The sequence below is a fragment of the Schistocerca piceifrons genome, chromosome 4 (genome assembly GCF_021461385.2).
Source record: "Schistocerca piceifrons isolate TAMUIC-IGC-003096 chromosome 4, iqSchPice1.1, whole genome shotgun sequence".
Taxonomy (NCBI): domain Eukaryota; kingdom Metazoa; phylum Arthropoda; class Insecta; order Orthoptera; family Acrididae; genus Schistocerca; species Schistocerca piceifrons.
The window spans coordinates 305,435,051-305,454,627 of NC_060141.1; the positions used below are offsets into that span (position 1 = coordinate 305,435,051).

At 40.9% G+C, this 19,577-nt stretch overlaps 1 protein-coding gene across 1 annotated transcript in view; it reads right to left on the reverse strand.

The window, feature by feature from the left end:
• Positions 1-19,577, reverse strand: part of LOC124795808 (locomotion-related protein Hikaru genki-like) — a gene marked incomplete at its 5' end in the record, with an annotated part of 321,671 nt that overhangs the window by 285,954 nt on the left and 16,140 nt on the right. The window contains one exon of the mRNA XM_047259889.1: positions 5,300-5,391. Coding sequence (XP_047115845.1) covers positions 5,300-5,391 — 92 coding nt within the window. The remainder of the gene's footprint in view (positions 1-5,299; positions 5,392-19,577) is intronic.

Consider the following 19,577-nt stretch of genomic DNA (forward strand, 5'->3'; position numbering starts at 1 on the left):
TTGATACACTAATGAGTTTTAACGTTACAAACGACAAACAATTTTGCAGTTGAACAAATTATACCAGAATACGCATTTCTCCGCAGTAACAAGTATTATGAAGTCAGAACGCTGTAGGTACATCCATTATCTGCTGTCTTAATAATTTCACAGTATTCAGCGTTTTTAATAGTAATGTTAAATCTGAATCAGCCGTTAATAAAGATATTCACCATGTAAGGGCGGTGTAGGTATTGTAAATTCTAAGGCATTAGGTGACAGATCGTCGAAAGAAGATTCGGATCAACTAGCCAGTTAATTTTTATGTTTGTTTATAAACATGTTTTATTTGTGTAAACCTATGTTGTAAAAAGATTTCAATATACTTCTTAAAAGACATCATAATCGCCGTTGACTGTATGAAATATTTGTTATTACATTACATTAGATTACAGTAATAATAAATATTTCATACAGTCAACGGCGACTACGATGCCTTTTAAGAAATATTGTATGACCGTGAATCCCAATCATGAGTAGTTAATTTCAGTATATGTTTGTGAATAAGAAGTGAGCCAGTAGACATATAATGTAATCTGCAAGCGGCAAATGACCGTAAGAGAGTGGGATACCATTATGAATTTGTAGTTTCATTGCTTCATTTTCAGAATTTGAATGGCGGTCATAAAAGTAATTTTCGTTGTAATAAACAGGGCAGTGTGACGTCAGACTCGGTTTATAAGCGAGACGCCCCATTTCCTGGGAAGAATCTTCCATTTCTCAGTAGTGGTCGTAATCGCAGTGTCGCTGGGTTCGGCAATAAGAAGCTTTGGGGAAAGATTCCGTGCGGCATACTACTCGCAACGAGAATTGAACTCTGTCTTCATTTTTCATTCGTGAGTGACGAGAATTTTAACCTTCGATGCTGAAGCGAGCTGGTACATTACATTCTGCAGTGAGTCACAAAGTGCTGCAGTGCCTGTATAAACTAATTCTTTGCGAACTAGTATCGCTAATCAAAAACTAAATCGATATTTTTGGGCGACAATGTTACCGTTCTTCAATGACTAAAGAATCATTTAAGAACTTCCATTTTCTAATTTTCATGAAGTTAGAACGATTTTGGACTTAGACCGCTGACTTGTGATTGATGCTTGGTATGGGAGTTCGATATGTACATTCATCTGATGTATTGTTAGTTTTACTGCGCACGTACAGTGTGTAGGGTAACAGCAGAATCGGCGTTACGCATAGATGGTAATAAATATCGCCTTAGTTCTTTCACAGTCCGACAGAGGGAACCTTTGTCCTTTATGCAATGTCCATAATTCGTTAGTTTACTTCGAACTCTTGACTGAGATATACAAGAAGGGACATGAATGAATACGCACTGCGTTTTGAGGGTGCGTTTCTCTGAAACCACCGCAAACGCTCAAAAATTAGTGATGCGGCGGCGTCTAACTGTATGGGGAAGTCAAAGTCATTTGTACCAAAGTGGGCAACATGCTATAAATTGGTTAAAAAGGTGGATGGCTTTGACAATACACTGTTATTCAATTTATGTCATGTATACTTGTGGTCTTCACCTGCTTCACTAACTTAATTTGTAAGTGTTGCAGTAATTTGAAATTGTCAGCATGTATTGTAAAACTCAAGAAGAATCTACTGATTTTACAGCCAAGTTGGCGAAAGGGCGATAAACTGATTGATTCATAACCATAGCCAAAATTATTGCTAGGTTCCACATTTACTCCACCCTCTTCTATTTAGACCGTAACTCTTAACACTGAACTTGTTTCTGGAGAAGGGATCTCACAAAGATACGCGAAGTTTAAAAAACAAAGGTTTGGGAAATCAGAGCAAACTGCTGATGAGAGAAATGTATCGAATGAAACCCAAACTGGATAAACTTTCGAGAAGCAGTTCATTTGATGGGAGAAACAAAATAGGTTAAATAAGACGTAAAGTTAAGTCATCTTAGCAAACCGCCGCGTGACAAGTGGCAGACTGAAAGTGTTCACATAAAAATTAAATTAAAGGTCACTGTAAGCTAGAGAATTCAGGCAACGAAATAATCATGAGTTGCTAGAGAAAACAATTATTTACATTCTGGTATATATAGGTTCCCATGTGACGAATTCCACGAAAATACATCGGGCAGACAGTTGTTGTTGTTGTGGTCCTCAGTCCTGAGACTGGCTTGATGCAACTCTCCATTCTACTCTATCCTGTGCAAGATGCTTCATCTCCCAGTACCTACTGCAGTCTACATCCTTCTGAATCTGTTTAGTGTATTCATCTCTTGGTCTCCCTCTACGACTTTTACCCTCCACCCTGCCCTCCAATACTAAATTGGTGATCCCTCGATGTCTCAGAACATGTCCTACCAACCGATACCTTCTTCTAGTCAAGTTGTGCCACAAGCTCCTCTTCTCCCCAATCCTATTCAATACCTCCACATTAGTTATGTGATCTACCCATCTGATCTTCAGTATTCTTCTGTAGCACCACATTTCGAAAGCTTCTATTCTCTTCTTGTCTAAGCTATTTATCGTCACGTTTAGACTCGTTTTAATGAGCGTAATTATACACACAATAAAAACACACTAGGCAATTATCTGTCAACCTATAGCCAAACAATCTCTTAAGTGGTCTCTAATACGGAGACCCTGCGAAGAGCCAACATCGGATGTTATGTAAATGTGCTGGAGGAACCTGAATTATATTGTGGCACAAGGAAAGAACCAGAAAAATTGTTGAAAAAGTTTTCTCGCAATGGCTTTTTCAATAAACACTGACTCGTTGCTTGGTTTCTAAAATATTATGTGTCGGAACGAACCTCTTCGAACACACAACCCCCCCCCCCCCACCACCACCACCCCACCCTCACCCTCAAAAATGGTTCAAATGGCTCTGAGCACTATGGGACTTAACTTCTGAGGTCATCAGTCCCCTAGAACTTAGAACTACTTAAACCTAACTAGCCTAAGGACAGCCACACACATCCATGCCCAAGGCAGGATTCGAACCTGCAACCGTAGCGGTCGCGCGGTTCTAGACTGTAGCGCCTAGAACCGCTCGGACACTCCGGCCGGCCCCTCACCCTCCAGACACGAAAATCACAAGTATATATTTTCAAAAAGTTGTGATAAAAATTACAGTGAGGAATAATTTGGTACAGAATACTGTTCTTAAATGTACACAATAACATAATTTCCTACAGTCAAAACAATAAAACTCCAGATTTAATAAAACGTGAAAGTACGTTATGCGGAGGCTAATTTTCGAATAATGATTCGGTTATTTATATCTCATTGACCAATGAAAGTGTACACGCCGTCATGAAACTAAATCAGGCTGCTAGTAGTCGTAAAGAGAAGGCGGTATGTACCGGTCACAACTTTTGAACGAAGCTCAAATTGTCTTGGTTACACTGTAGATTCATGAGGTTGCTGGCTGCCGAATATACATACACAGACAGTACATGCACACACACCACACACACACACACACACACACACACACACACACACACACACAGTACCTCGCCCCACGCCCTTGCCCATCGCATCACGTTGGTCACCTACTGTGACGTTCACTGGTGTTAGCACAGTAGCAAATTACACGTGTGTTGCGATTTAATACACATGTATGACACTACGTTAAATCGCCGGTTCCGACTTTTTCCTGTGACTGCGAATAATTTTTTGCATGGGTGAAGATTGATTGGATGCTAGTCTGTGCGACTGGCTGACTGCTGCATTTTACTACCGTATAAAGACGTACACAACACTTCTCGTTCGATACACATCCTACTCCAGGAGTAGCTCCCTTGTGGTTACCTGCTATAGTTTTGCAGAAATTTGTACATTGTTCATTGTCTCATAAGTCGTACGTAATAATGGTCGTATTTTAGGTATGCATGCATTTAATTATATTTTTGTTTTCGCAAAGTTGTAAATATCCTTGATTTTTTTAAAATTTATATGACGTCGCCGAGATATGCAAATATTGTCTCGTGACTGACAATTGTCTTTACAGATTGATCTCTACGTTTTTTCTCATTTTCTTTTAATCCTTGCCTTGCTGACATGCTGCGCTTCTAAGTAATAAAAACAATATAAGGTAGGACGGACAGGATGACCAACAGCAGTTAGACGCATATGAGTTCTTACAACAAACTCCTCAAGTGATTACAGCGGTGAAACACATATATTTGGGCTTCAACAAGAACTTTCCTTTGGTCTTCCTACGTAATACCCACCAATCGAAAGGTGGAGAAAGTGTTGTTGGCAGACGAGGTGATTCTTATTAACGTTTATAAGCCTTAAAAGCGACGTAGATGAAGCCGAAGCAAGTAATTTAGTATAAGACGCGTGGGGCCTCAAATGTCGGGGAATATTCCAAAAATGGGTGATAAATGTTGCACATGTAACTTCTCCATGTTACGTACCTGGCCGCAGCTGCACCACTTAGGTATGTATATCCACCCTTTCTGATAGCGGGTAGGTTTAAGCATCGCTGCGCTAAGTTATATCTAAATTGATTCATCGTAGTCTTGTATTACTACTCCTCGAGTTCTGTTATCGGATAATGAAAGAACGAAAAGAGATTATTCTAGTGAAGTGATGTGAATCACTGCCCCTACCGGCGAGGGTGCTATAGGAAATACCAACCATTGTAGGTCCTACAAGGTAGATCATCGAGACTCACGAGAAATTCGGGCCATGCATCGAACTTGCGACGTCATACTAATCGACTTCTCTACCACACTTCGCAAACTCTCGGTTCCGTGCAGGGCACACGGGAAAATAATATGTAACTGAAATGGTACACACGAAAGGACATAACTTTGGCTGAGCTATCATGCATTGAAACGCGCAGCCAGAGTTGTTAAACTCTTCTGAAATAGTTACTCGCTTCCCGCCAGCTTGCAGTGTTACGTGTTGTGACGTACTCGCTACGTCCTGTCTTTCTCGTGGCCCACGTACGTCATCTGGTGGCGTCACATGTTCAATATTTGTCATCCACTTTTGGGGTATTTCCCAACGTTTTTGGCCACATGTGTCGCATCTTAAATTACCTGTCTTAACATCACCTACGTCGCATCAGGGGTTAATATGAATCACCCCGTGTATATACCCTCGCTCTGCACAGTTCAGAGGTATGAGAAATATGAACGGTCTCTCACCTAGATTTCCAAGTAAAATTAAGTATTTCGCTTCATGGAGAAACTTAGCAGCAGAAAGCTGGAGCAAGCACCTCTAAAAGCATGCTGATGTTCACAAGACACAGCTGTGAAGAGCGGTGTGCTGCTCACCATAATGGAGATGTTACGGTAGAAGACGACCAAGTTGGGAGGCGTCGCGCCCAGGTGACAGTTACGGAACAGCGGCTGGAAGTGGCTGCTGTCTGCAACACAACACACACACACAAACAATGACTCTCTTTAAGCTATCTCCTGCCACAAGACTTATTTAATTACTTACATTTTCCATAGATCATTACAACGATTCTGTTATCGAAATGATGTGGAACGAGTCAGTTTACAGGATACGGATACATCAATAGTGTTAAATTTAATGAAACTTTAATGAACACGTTATCATTCTATTCCTACCCATGCAACTAAACTTAAAAGCGAGTTTCTTATTAAAAAGTATCATTTATGCTAAGAAAAAAACTCCATTCAGTTCATGGAATACAGATATATATTATTAACACTTGTTTTTATTAACATCTACAGTGGATTGATGGTAAAGTTGGTGTCTTAATTTTTTATGCCAGTCAGATAACACGTACGTTACTTCACACAGTTATCTTGCACAGCAATCTGTGCAATGTTATCTAAATCATAGCCCTCTATTGCTTCCATAATTGCTTGAGTAGGTAAAGACATGTCACAAAGTAGGCCTATAAATCCGAGACAGTTTTATGCGTAGCTACCACAAAGTTTGTTGTGCTGTTAATCATCCAGCAAAGTTTAGATTTTAAAATGTGTACATTTTTATGAACATTATACATATACTGCGATTATCAACTTTGTATCCGTGTTTGTGATATTGTTATTGTAATCAAGCAACTTCTGTTTAGTTTTCACTTTTATAACTGTTTATTTTGTGCACGACCTATTGGCTGTAATTAGTATATCGCGATGGCTGTGGGCGTGCACGGACAGCTATAAATCACCTTACGGTTTTTGATGTCGAGAGACATGCTGTAGCAGATATTGCGTACTTGACGAGTAACTCACAATAAAGAGTTTGTGGTGGTTAATACAGTCCGATGGCTTAGATACCACTTACAATGAAAGTATGGTAATTGGTACTACTGGATTTATTATACCGTAAATCGGTAATTTAAGAAATTTAAAAATAGTGGATATGTTGATATACGCCGTTTTAAAGTTATATGCTACCACGTGATGATACACTGTTAGAACTAATTGTAGAAGTATAAATTTTTTGTAGTTTTGTGGTGGCTGCACTTACGTCTTATATAAAAAGTATGAAACTCAGACGGCTGAAATCTCATATTTCATTTCTCGCTCTGTTTTTCCACATAACGTTTCTAAAATGCTATTGCATTTAACTTACATTCATTCTTTTTTTCTTTTTCCTGTGAGTGTGCGTGTCTCTCTCTTTCTCTGTGTGTGTGTTTGTGTGTGTGTGTGTGTGTGTGTGTGTGTGTTCCTTTGGCTTTAGGGTGCTCAGCAGGGTGGTTATTAGTACCTTTGTTAAATTAATTACTGATCAGTGATGTTAAGCCATCTATAACACAAAAAACGGAAAAATACATTCCCAGTTAAAATCGCACACTATTACTCCCATATCAGCCACATTAATTGGGCAGAGTAAGTGTCACTGTCAGCTAAAGTACAGGAGAAAGACTTGGTAATAATCCATAGCTAATTTAAAGGCTGTAGAAATGCCTGCGGCCTGCAGCTCGTGGTCTTGCGGTAGCGTTCTCGCTTCCCGCGCACGGGGTCCCGGGTTCGATTCCCGGCGGAGACACAGATTTTTCATGCCTCGAGATGACTGTGTGTTGTTGTGTCATTTTCATTATCATCATTCATCCCTATTACTGTCGGAGGAAGGCAATGGCAAACCACCTCTACTAGGACCTTGCGTAGTACAGTAGGGCGGTTCTCCCGCATCGTCCCCTACGCTCCTCGGAGTATGGGACCTCATCACCAACTTGTTTGGGGGTAAAATGCAATGAGTTGTAATGCTTTTTCCCACGCCCCCACCAACTGAAACGGGATTAATAGACTACTTTATCTTAAAATCTCCCCTAACTTCCCTTGAATTAGTGGTTGCAAGTATGTCAGCATCAAAACTTTATTTTAGGAACAAGTGCGTTATACATTTTTCCATTTATGTATAGGTGGCATTCATTCAGGACCTAATGAAGCCCTTGGCAACAGACTAGTGATAATCTCGGTAATACTTTTAGTAAAGTAAATAATATGGAATGGAAATATATGCTGTGACTCCTGAAGATGAAAGCCAGTGGTTCGAAAACCAACACAAATAGGTTGCTGTACCAAGGCTAATAACCCTTATACATTCTAAAGTTTTATTACTACTGATATGGAAACCCGATCTGCCAATATGGTAAATGATGAATCCTTTCCATTCCAGTGTTCCATAAGGGTAAATTTTTGTTTCTCTGCTTTACCCATCTTCGGTCGTAACTTCCTCTTGTGTCATACCCATAATTATGATGTCCAGGTGGTTATCATTCCGTTTGTGGTACTCTCCACTACTTCATATAGTCATTCAGTATTGCACTTTTCAAGATTTGTTCTCCCTAAGAACAACTGCTTAGTAATGTCTAATACATCTTGAGCGCAGCTCAGACCAGCATTGTATGAAGTTTTCAAGGAACTAAGTGGTTTCATAGCGCTTTCGACGGCATGTTTAATGCGTATGGTGAAACATCACCTCTGTCATCAGCGTTACCAGTCACTCTTGAGTGTTCATATCTAAGCCGCTTTCTCTTAAATGTGATTACATTGTGAAGTAAAAGATTTTAAATAACGTTTCAGCACGGAAACAGTTTGTACAGCTTCAATTCGACACAGGAAAATAGTTTTTGTTTCGATGTAGTTATTTCAGGTAATCGTCATTATTACAAAGAATGGTTGCAAGTTTCAGTGCTCTTGATTGTAATACTTTCTAATACTATATGGATAATTATCGATTTAGAATGACTAAAATAACCATTTTCAGATAACACAGAAGGAAGAGAAAAATTGCCTTACAGTGTGGTCATGGCCTATGCTTGTATTAAAAAGTGTCTACTAAGCACTCATGCAGAAAAGTGGCGACATCTGGTGATTAACAATAATTGTAGCATTATTTTGGTATTATTTGCTTTTATTTATCCACAATACAACAATTAAATTTCTTGCTGTCGATCTGTCTTCTCTTCGTCGTTATATACCTTAGGAAACTACGTCCTGAAAATTATATTTATTCCAGTATAGTTTTCTGAATTTTATATTGATATTGGAATTGTCAATCTGATGCAAGGTTAAGTAATTTTTCTCCTTTACGTCATGTTATGGCAACCAGTTCTCTTTCTGTTTTGTTCTTAAGTTATATGTTCTTGGTTGTAACTGGCCACCACTATGATGGTGGTCAGACACGCTCTGTGATCTGTCTCCGTCTGGTTTTATACGCCGACAGACATGCTCTGGGGATAATTAGCATTTTCTTAGAAGATACAATACGACTTTCTGATGGCTGTGTCCCCTTTACCTGCCAATGTCTGGTTTAGAAATACTTCATTGACTTTTGCACTTTGGACGAATTACGTATAGTGCGAAATCACTATAGTAATGTATGTGTAGCTGGGGTAGCCTTACCGCTAAAATAAAATCATAATTTCACTCGGATTTCCGACAGAACAATTATTTTAGAAGCATGAAGCTACCACTCCAGGGAATTACTTTAAACTGAAAATAGGAGACAGGTAGATCAGGCAGGAGTGCTATCGACGAGGGCACTCCGAACTGCTACACTGCTCAGTTGTGTATGAGATTTTGTTGGCGGATAACCCACTGTAAAGTCATCTTTCGCAACGCCCTTACTTCAATGTCTTATGGTCCCATAACGCACTGATTCCTTGAGGATTTTTTCTTTTTCCGCAATGGGTCCTGTTACTAACATTAAACACTTCGAGAGCTCGCTCTTGAAGTGAAGGCTCCCCTAATTTCTTTCCGCGGTTGTATTTCTGTACTCACGTGTCTTCGTAGGAGTACCGAATGTTAGAACGACAGATCCCTTTAGAAACTGTACTTTATCAAAACAGTTTTGGATACTTTCAGCTGCCGGCCACGGTGGCCGTGCGGTTCTAGGCACTCCAGTCCGGAGCCGCGCTGCTGCTACGGTCGCAGGTTCGAATCCTGCCTCGGGCATGGGTGTTTGTGATGTCCTTAGGTTGGTTAGGTTTAAGTAGTTCTAAGTTCTAGGGGACTAATGACCACAGCAGTTGAGTCCCATAGTGCTCAGAGCCATTTTTTTGATACTTTCAGCTACATATCGCGAATGTTCTTACTCTTATTATGAATTTTTGCCATGATGGTGCAATGCGATGTTCAGGCATGTATTACAAGCTTCCAAGACAGAAAGTAGATACAAGTAAAAAATAAAAATGCAGATCAGTTTTTTTACTTGTTTCGAAATACTATCACTAAGCTTTTACATACTTGCCTAAAATGTAAATGTATGTCACACAGTTGAGGAAACGGAAGCATTTTAAAAATGGATAAAATCTGTACGTTTAACTGTCACCCATGGAAGAGAGATTCACAGATGAAACGAAGGCTTTGTATTATAGTGTTATTGACAGGAAAAATTGAATACCACTCTTCGTAGCATAGTTTACCCTGTATATCTAAATTTTACATTTGCTTCGTTGCATACTTTTGAGCATGAATATTGCTTCATGCGTATAGGAGGCGAATTGTGTTCAAATGTGTGTGAAATCCCATGGGACTTAATTGCTAAGGTCATCAGTCCCTAAGCTTACACACTACTTAACCTAAATTATCCTAAAGACAAACACACACACCCATGCCCGAGGGTGGACTCGAACCTCCGCCGGGGCCAGCCGCACAGTCCGTGACTGTAGCGCCTTAGACCGCTCTTTTCTTTTTCTTTTTTTAATCTCATTTTGTTCGCTTTCGTTCGTTGCATCTGCTCGGGGCGGACGTCGTAAGACACCCGTTTACGTTCGTTCATTGATCGGTTAACTCAGTTTTTTTATTACAGAGGTCAGCTAACCCTCTGACCGAACATGCTGAGCTACCGAGCCGGCGTTTTCCTACTTGAGCAAGAGAGGCCGAGCTCACGCTAGAGACTTCCGCTCGGCTAGTCCGCGCGGTGGGGGAATGTGAATGTATAGAAGTGTACAGCGGTCCGGCCGACAGCCCAGTAACAATGAGCATACGAGAACACGAGAACAAGTAATATTCGACTTGGGCAACGCAACAAATCTGCAGTGACCGGAAATCTCAAAGCCTGCGCCAAGGAAATAATACTTAGCGAAACCTGTCAAGTATCCGAGTTTGATAACAGGCTAGATCAGAGAAGTGATCGAAATTGTAAAACACCTCAACAACGTGAATAGATAGGATGGACTCTGGCTCGTCCCATCCTGACTGCCAGCCGTGAGAGCTCAACAGGCCGCACAAACAACACGTGACTCGAGCGCTACCGGCGAGTAGCTGTTGCCGTGCGGGCCGCGTCCAGCAAGAAGAAAACAGGAATCTGTTCGCCCATGACTTATAATCGCAGCACACAATGTAAGAAGCAGTGGACAACAGCAGATCCCAATCTCTCCAGCGCAGTAACATATTACCATACTCTTCCCACTCCTTCAGCACTAATAAACCGGGTACATCAAATTTTTTTTTAACCATAATGCAATGTCATGCTCAGTACGCAGTCATGAAATAATAATATATAAGTGACTCTTGGCAGAAACTACACAACAATAGACCCGGCAGAAGGCCACTGTTACCTTGACCGAAATAGTGGTTTCACCAGTAACAGTTTTTTACAACATGCCGCGGTACCATACCCAGAAAACTATGTCAACAGACATTCAATTTATAATATTATTTCCTATTATCAAGTAGAAATGTTCAAGGAAAACCGCTGAACTACAGCTTTTTCTTAACTTTTTAATCAGCATTAGTTTCTCTTACGTGGAAATGTGCTAACCATACCGGAACTATTAACAACAATGTATAAAACCATCTGTAGCGGGTATATGACACTGAAGATCTGATATATTCTAGATTGCATTCCGAAGAGTGCCAAGTGCCTGGCCGTAATCGTAACACCGGTTCCCTTCAGATCATCAAGTTAAGCGCTGTCGGGCTTGGCTAGCACTTGTATGGGTGACCGTCAGGTCTGCCAAGCGCTGTTGGCAAACGGGCTGCACTCTGTCCTTGTGAGACAAATTTGGGAGCTACTTGATTGTGGAGTAATGGTTCGAATCACAAAAACTGACAACAGCCGGGACTGTTGTGTGCTGACCACATGCCCCTCCATCTGCGCCTGCAGGGACGCCTGTAGGCTGAGGATGACACGTCGAGCGGTCACTACAGTTGCGTCTTCTAATACCTGTTCGTACGGAGTTTTAGTTACGATAAGTAAGATTTTCCGTGCATTCACGCTGTTTAAGTTACCCAGATGGATGGTACATTTTGTTCTGCAGATATAATGAACCCCGCAGAATAACGTGATTCATTTCGTGTATTACTTTATTACATTACTTTTTTATTAATAGAGTGCACATGAACTTTACTGTGCATCTGTTCCCATTAATTTTTATCGTGTCCTATAACACTTTTGTTGGGAAATTGTATGTATGTGGAAGTGTGTTGTGTTTGTAAACAGGTCGGCATCAGGAACGCTCGACCGCTACGGTCGCAGGTTCGAATCCTGCCTTGGGCATGGATGTGTGTGATGTCCATAGGTTAGTTAGGTTTAAGTAGTTCTAAGTCCAGGGGACTGATGACCTCAGAAGTTAAGTCCCATAGTACTTACAGCTATTTGAACCATTTTGTTAGTAAACTTATTGCTGGTATTGACGAACAAGAAAAGTGTCTTGCGACTAAACATCATGCGTATATGGAAGCCTTAATATGAACCAGGAAATAGCGCCATTTTCAAGTTATGACCACTTCACTAACCGCTTTACGTCTTGAACTAGCGAGGGCTTTTGCAGTAGTACGAATGGCTTCGCAAGTAACTTCTGAAATGCATGTACTGCATCTAATCGTTACCTTCTTCTGATAGTTATGATTTTTTCTGTAACTGATTAACAGATGACCGTGCAGAGTGGCCACGTGGTTAGAGGCGCCATGTCACAGATTGCGCCTCCCACCGGAGGTTCAGTTCCTCCCTCTGGTATGGGTGTGTGTTTAAGTTAGTTTAAGTAGTGTCTAAGTCTCGGGACCGATGACCTCACCAGTTTGATCCCTTAGGAATTCACATATATTTATTTTATTAATGGATGACGCTGCCTTCCACTGCACAAGATGGTGCGAGTGCCCGTACCTGACCTTAAAAGAGAGTGAGTGAAGATTCTACAAGAGCTTTACCATCACAACACATGACTGGACAAACTGAGGCACTTAGTTCGTGCAGCTACAATGACGCGGTTCGCTGTGTGGTAGATGGTTTAAGTCTAGAGCTGAAGGGAGATGTGTGCCTTCAAATATATGCAGAGTGAGGACATAATTGTTACCAGAAATCTTTATAAATGCCACAACTACATGAGTCTCGCATGGAGTGGACAAAACAACTCCAAGTACACCTCAATGATTTTATGGAAGCTTTTCAGGTGTTGGTAACGTAAAATAGCGCACTTTAAGTACCGAAGCCAAAATAAAAAAGATTAATGTTTTGTTAATGTGGTGTTTGTGCAGGCTGTACAATATCCAATGTGACATGTTACATATTGTTTATTTAGATAAGCTACTAACAAAGCCCAGCAGCGTTTAACAGACGAGACCACAAACGTTTGAATATACGTAGCTGAGAATCTGTTGCGTTGTTGTTACCGGCTGTGTATTAAGAAGGAACCCATTCACAGAGGTAGGAAGGCAAGGTATAAATTCTTCACTTGACACAGATGTATATTTACTGAAAAGAAGTTTTGTTTTCTTATATTGTCACATGCTGCACAATAATGGGTGAAATTGTTGTGGCACCACATTTTGTTTGTGTTTCTTTCTACAATAATCTCCTTGTGCAGGGTTTTCTAGAACAGGCAAACCCCTATACCAAGCCGTCATAATTTTCATATTTTTGGCTCCTTATCCTCAACGAAAATTGAATTAAAACTGATTTGTGCCCATGAGAGATTAATTAATATGAGTCTGTACTTTTTCACGTCTACATACATTCTTCGCAAGCCACGGTATGGTGAGTGGCGGAGGGTAACTTGTACCGTAACTAATCATTCCCTTTCATGTTACACTCGCAAACAGAGAGAGAAAAAACGACTGTATGTGAGCCGTGCACAGCTCGTGGTCATGCCGTTTATTGCTCGTCATCTTGTTTTTGTAGTTCTGTCGCATCGATTTTCTTTTAATTCGATTTACTGGCGTCACTAAGTAGCTAGTTTGCTGGTCTGTGAGTGGCAGCAGCAGCGCTTATCGATAAGGGCATTGTCGTACCATCTCTGGAGCGACCGCTAGGTTTACGAAATCGTCGTCTGTCGGGTGTTCAGTCGGGCCGCAGCGCCAGTGAGGTCCTGACAGCCAGTACTCGCCGACCGCTGGCGACACACGTGCACTGTCCGACGGAAGGAAGCTGGAGCGGGAACGACGTTGGTTGGTTGTTCGGTCGGTCGTCTCATCGGGTGACGTGTATTTGGTCACCGACCGCTTACGGAAACTCTCTGTGTGTGTGACTTGTCATTTCTCCTTGTTGTTCCACGTAAATTGGTTTATTGTGCCTTGACTCTGTTTAGACGCCAATTGTCAAGAGGTAGTGCTGCTGGGATCTTCGTCCTCGCTGATATTTTCGGTTGTCGTGCCGCTGGTCGGGTGGAAGGGAATTGATTAGGTTGGTGGTTGGTTCGTCAACCGTCCCAAGGTCGTGCTGCCACCCGATTATTTCGTGTACGCTTGGCTGCCTGTCTCACCTAAACTGTTGTTAGAGTTTCCTCCCCAGACCGACCCTTGGAACACTTCTGAACACCACTGTTCTGTTGTTTGTGATTTTCTTTTGTCCCAAGTACTGTGCCAGGCCTTTAGCCGTGTATTAATTTTGTCTGTTCTATGTTCGGTATATGGCCTTCAGCCAAACCTTATGTGAAGTATGTTAAGATTAGGCCTTCAGCCGTGTTTCATTTAAAATTCTTGTTTGCTCTGTATTTAGGCCTACAGCCGCGTTCGTTTCTAAAATTGTAGGTTCCTGTCTGTAAGGCTTCTCTTTAATTATCTTGAATTCTTAAAATGGCCTTCAGCCGTACTGTATAAACGCTTATCTTAAGGTTTGTGTTAAGTTATTTTGAATAATTGTTTGGGCCTTCAGCCGTCAAAATATTTCCAGTTTTCTTAACATGGTTTGCTGTTGTATTGTGTGAATGCTTGCCTTTAAAGGTTGCCTTTTATTATGTTTAAATGTTATTGGGCTTTCAGCCGAGGGATTAATTTAAATTTTCCTTAACATGGCTTTTAGCCGAAATTGGTAAATGCTTGCCTTTTAAAGAGTTTCCTTTGCCGATGTGAAATATTATTTGGGCCTTTATCCGAGACGATATTTTAATTTTGCTTAAGTAAGGCCTTCAGCCGTTTGTCTAAATTCTTGTGCCTTAAAAAGAATTATTTAAGGATATTTTAATTTTACTTAAGTATGGCCTTCAGCCGTTTCTCTAAATCCTTGTGTTTTAAAAGGAATTTTTTAAACCTTATTATTGAGAAGTTACTTGGGCCCTCAGCCGTTAATTGCTTACTTGGGCCATCAGCCGTGAATTGTTTACTTGGGCCCTCAACCGTAAATCGTTGTTTTAAAGAGAAAACTGTACATTGTGTTTTCGAGGAATAAAGTTGTGTGTTCTTGTGCAACTAACAATAACTGATATTGGCACCTTTCCACAACCTGATCCGCTCTGTACTTGAAAACCAGATTTCACTATATGCCTCCTTACGCTCCACAATTCCTCTTACTTTGTCTTTGCAGTCCTTCCGCAAATGAACATTTGTGGCTGTAGAATAATTCGGCATCCAGTTGCAGATGCTGGTTCTCTATATTTTCTCTAGAGTGTCTCACAAAAAGAACGTAGTCTTTCCTTGAATGATTCCCTTTTCAGTTCAAGAAGCACCTCTGTAAGACTTTGGTGCTGATCAAATCTACCCACAACATATTTAGCAGCACGCTCTGAATTTCTTCGATAACTTCCTTTAATCCGACCTGGTGGGACCTCAAACACTCCATTACTGAAGAATGCGCCGCACTAGGGTCCCATAAGCGGTCCTCTATACAGACCATCCACACTTTCCCAAAATTTTCTCAAGAAACCGATGTCGAACATTCACCTTCCCTACTACCGTCTTTACCTTCTCGTGCTATTTCATGTCACTTTGCAACATTATACCCAAAGATTTAAATGATGGGCCTAGGTCGTCAGCATGGTACTAATACTATATTCGGAAATCAAACTCTTCTGCATTTAGAGGCAGATGCCATTCATTACATCAAACAGAATTCCGTCTAAGTCGTTCAATAGCCTCTGCAGTCGCTCAACGACGACACCTTCCCATGCCATACAGCGTCATCAGTAAAGAATCGTAGGTTGCTACTCTCCGTGTCCGTGATACCAGGTATGTATTTACGTACTTATTTTGAGGGTGATCAAGCTGTAGGACGTTCCAAAACTGCAGTCTAATGAAAACATTGACGAAATACACAACGTGATATAACTGCAGAGCTAAGTAAAACTGCATGCCAGGGCGGAATTCTAACCTGGAACCATACTTTCCGCAGGCAATACTATTACCAACAGAGCCATCCAGGAAATATTAAAGCTGTGACGGCGAGTCGCGTCTGGATAGCGCAACTGGTAACAGCATTGACTGCTAAAGGCAACGTCCCAGCTTCGATCTCCGGCCTAGTACAGCATTAATCTGCTAGGTAGTTTCAAAACAGTACATACTCAGCTGCAAAGTGAAAGATTCAACAAAATATGGTTCTTGACGTTTATCGGTTGGTAGTGTATGAGATCGTCTGCACAACAACCACATAAGAAGAAAATTAATAGCATATTTTACATGAAAAGTGATACGCTATAGAGATGTGTGTGGCTGATGACACTTTTGGACAAGAGGAACTGCGAAAAGTAGAACCTTGCTGATTTCAGAATTTCTTTCAAAACGAGCGAAACTCCTATGAGCGCCGTTTTGTTACTGCAGGCAAGACGCAGATCCACTACGCGAAGACAAGATCTATGTAGCAAACTAACCACCGGTGGGAGCCGGAAATTCTCGCAGCCATTGTACATTAACTTCTTTCTAGTCGTAGATTAAAGAAGTGGTATAATGTGAATCTTGCACACGTTTCCTAATGGACATGTACCTGATTTGGCGGTGTGCAGCTTGTCTCGATCTTAATGAATCAATTTTGTCCATTTTGTCATCATTCTCAGAATGCCACTTGCAGCCAAAGTTATGTGTTATTGTGTTGGTTATTTTCCAGTCTCTATCTCCCCCTACAGGTTTTACCCTCTGCAGCTCACTCTAGTACTGCGGAAGATATTCCTTGATGTCACAGTACATGTCCTGTCATAGTTTGCCTTCTTATCGGCAATGTTTTCTACGTTCCTTTTAATCATCTTCTCCTAAAGCACTGCAACTCAAGTGCTTGAATTCTCCTCTTCCCCGTTTCTCCATAACCCACTATTCTCCCTGATCACAAGTCTGTGCTCAAAACATACATTCTCAGAAATTTCTTTCTCAAAACGAGTCACATGTTTAACACTAGAAAACTTTAAAAGGGTAGGAATGAGGTTTTTACGGTATTTATTAAATGCAGTGAGCACCCTCCTTCCTTCATTACGCTCCGTAGCTATCCTCTGTTAACTTTAATGAGGGTTTTTCCAAATCAAGAACTGCTAAGTTGGTCTCTTGATTAAATTCTGCATGTTTATCTGCAATATGTTTCATCACATATACTCCGTCTATCGCAGACCTTCCTCTACGGAAACCAGTTTGATCTCCACTTAATAAACACTACGATATTAATCTTCTGGTTTTGTTTTCGATTCTCAAAAGTACGCAAAAACAGTCATAGAACTGCTACGTAGAAACTCGTACAGCTACGAAAAGGGTATAAACGGCTGTCGGTAGCAGATGGTTGCAGCAGTCTCTGGTAAAAGTCACAAATTTGCGTCATGTATAATTATCTACGGGGGAATCAATTAATCAAGCCTGACATACCTATAAAATGATCAGAACGTACTGTGGAAGCACATATGTAAAACACTACTCCTACTCTTCAACCTCATGTATCCAAATAGGAGTTTTATGTTAATATTACTACTGAAGTTAATCATTAACTGTCTGTCCAGTATTAAATTTGCTTCTTATTCTAATTTAGTACCACTGAGAATAAGTACGAAGGCATGACCGAATGCTGTCAATAAGATGCACGGGTTTAGATAGTCATATACGGCCTAATAATTTTATTTCATCTGCTATTTATATTTTTGTGACTTCTCTTTGTCACTAGATTAAGATTCTGTATTTTTTAAATGGTTCAAATGGCTCTGAGCACTATGGGACTCAACTGCTGTGGTTATCAGTCCCCTAGAACTTAGAACTACTTAAACCTAACTAACCTAAGGACATCACACACATCCATGCCCGAGGCAGGATTCGAACCTGCGACCGTAGCAGTCGCACGGTTCCGGACTGCGCGCCTAGAACCGCGAGACCACCGCGGCCGGCGTGTATTTTTTAAATAATGTGTGTAGTATGTAGATTGGTAAGTTCGGAGAGTGTACAGTGTCAAACGATACATTTTCGAGAAATACATGTTTCATGTGTAGAATTTAAATTGTGTCCTGAAACTATGAATTTGTGAATCGTTGAAGGGAATTCGCCGTCTACACGGGTATATAAATCGTGGGCTCAGTCTTATTCGGTCCGTCTCGCTCGGTTGCGTAGTATCAGTGGTGGTTGTTGGGTCACACACACACACACACACACACACACACACACACACACACATATATATATATATATATATATATATATATATATATATATATATATATATATATATAAAATCCTAAGCCTGTGAAAGCCTTGGAATTTAAGGATCAATAAAGACAACCAATATTCACGAGCAGGAAGTTCAGTGAAGATAATGTACTGTTTCTGTGTACATGTGGATGGATACAAGTAGACAGCCACATTTCCCACGCATCGGAGTGCGTTGGATAGTCCAGCTGCATGACCACCTAGCTTCCCGGATCTCAGACATATCAAAAGGGTCGTGATCATGACACCAGTTCCTGACGAGGATATACTTCTTGACAGAAACACTTCTTGCCAGCGTACTTGCAGCATCTAGTGAAGTTCATGCTATATGCTTGATGTACTCAGTAAAGTGTGCAAGAATTTTCTACAAAGATTCTATGCATGTACTGAATATTGTACTATCGACTTCCAACACTTCTGTAATGTACAAAATTGTTGAGTTAACAATATACTATTTTGATGACCTTAAAATGCATGTCTATTGATTGTCCTTGTTTTCTCAGTCATCCAGTGATTTCACTAACAATGGGTTATTTATAGACCACAAGTTCCTGCTCAAAAGTTGTATTTAGCTAAAGCAATTTGTGCTCAAATTTTTCAATCACCTTGTATTTCAACATTTAACTGAATGACTGCAATGCTTATATTTATTTAGCAGCATGTCATTACTTTTATTTTGATTAAGTTAAAGCATATCAGAACTTTGAATTTAAACTTTGGATTTAAATTACAGATTAGGAACATATTCTGAAATAACAAACTTTACAGCACGCTGATTCACTTCTGGGGATTTGGAGTGCGATACCTTTTCCGAAACGCTAATTTATAGTGGGTTTCAATAATTCCCTTTCTGTACGAATTCAGATTTCTCCTCTGTAGAAAAATTTTGAATGTTTCTCGTCTATTCAGCCGGATAGTGTCACCCAGAAGGCGTGATATTTCAGCAGGCCGACTTCTTGTCATCTTCAGGCCTTCCTGATGACTGATTGTTTTCTGCTGGGCGTCGCCTTTGTATCCGCCCTCTCCCCAACCTCCCGTACCCAATTTCCTCCGCACCCGCAGCCAAGAGTCGGTTGGCTCTAGGCGCGGACCTCTTGTGGTGTTGGTGGAAGCGCCGCGTGGGACAAAACTCTGTAGCCAGCACCCACACCTTATCTTTTGCATCTGCAAAGCCTGCTCTCTCCTCCTCTTCTCCAACAGCTACATATTTCTGACAACGAAGAACGTAAGTGTCATTGCTGCTCGTTCCACTCCAGCAACTTAAACGGTACTCTTACGTTTCTGCCTAACCACATCCACGAAAACTGCA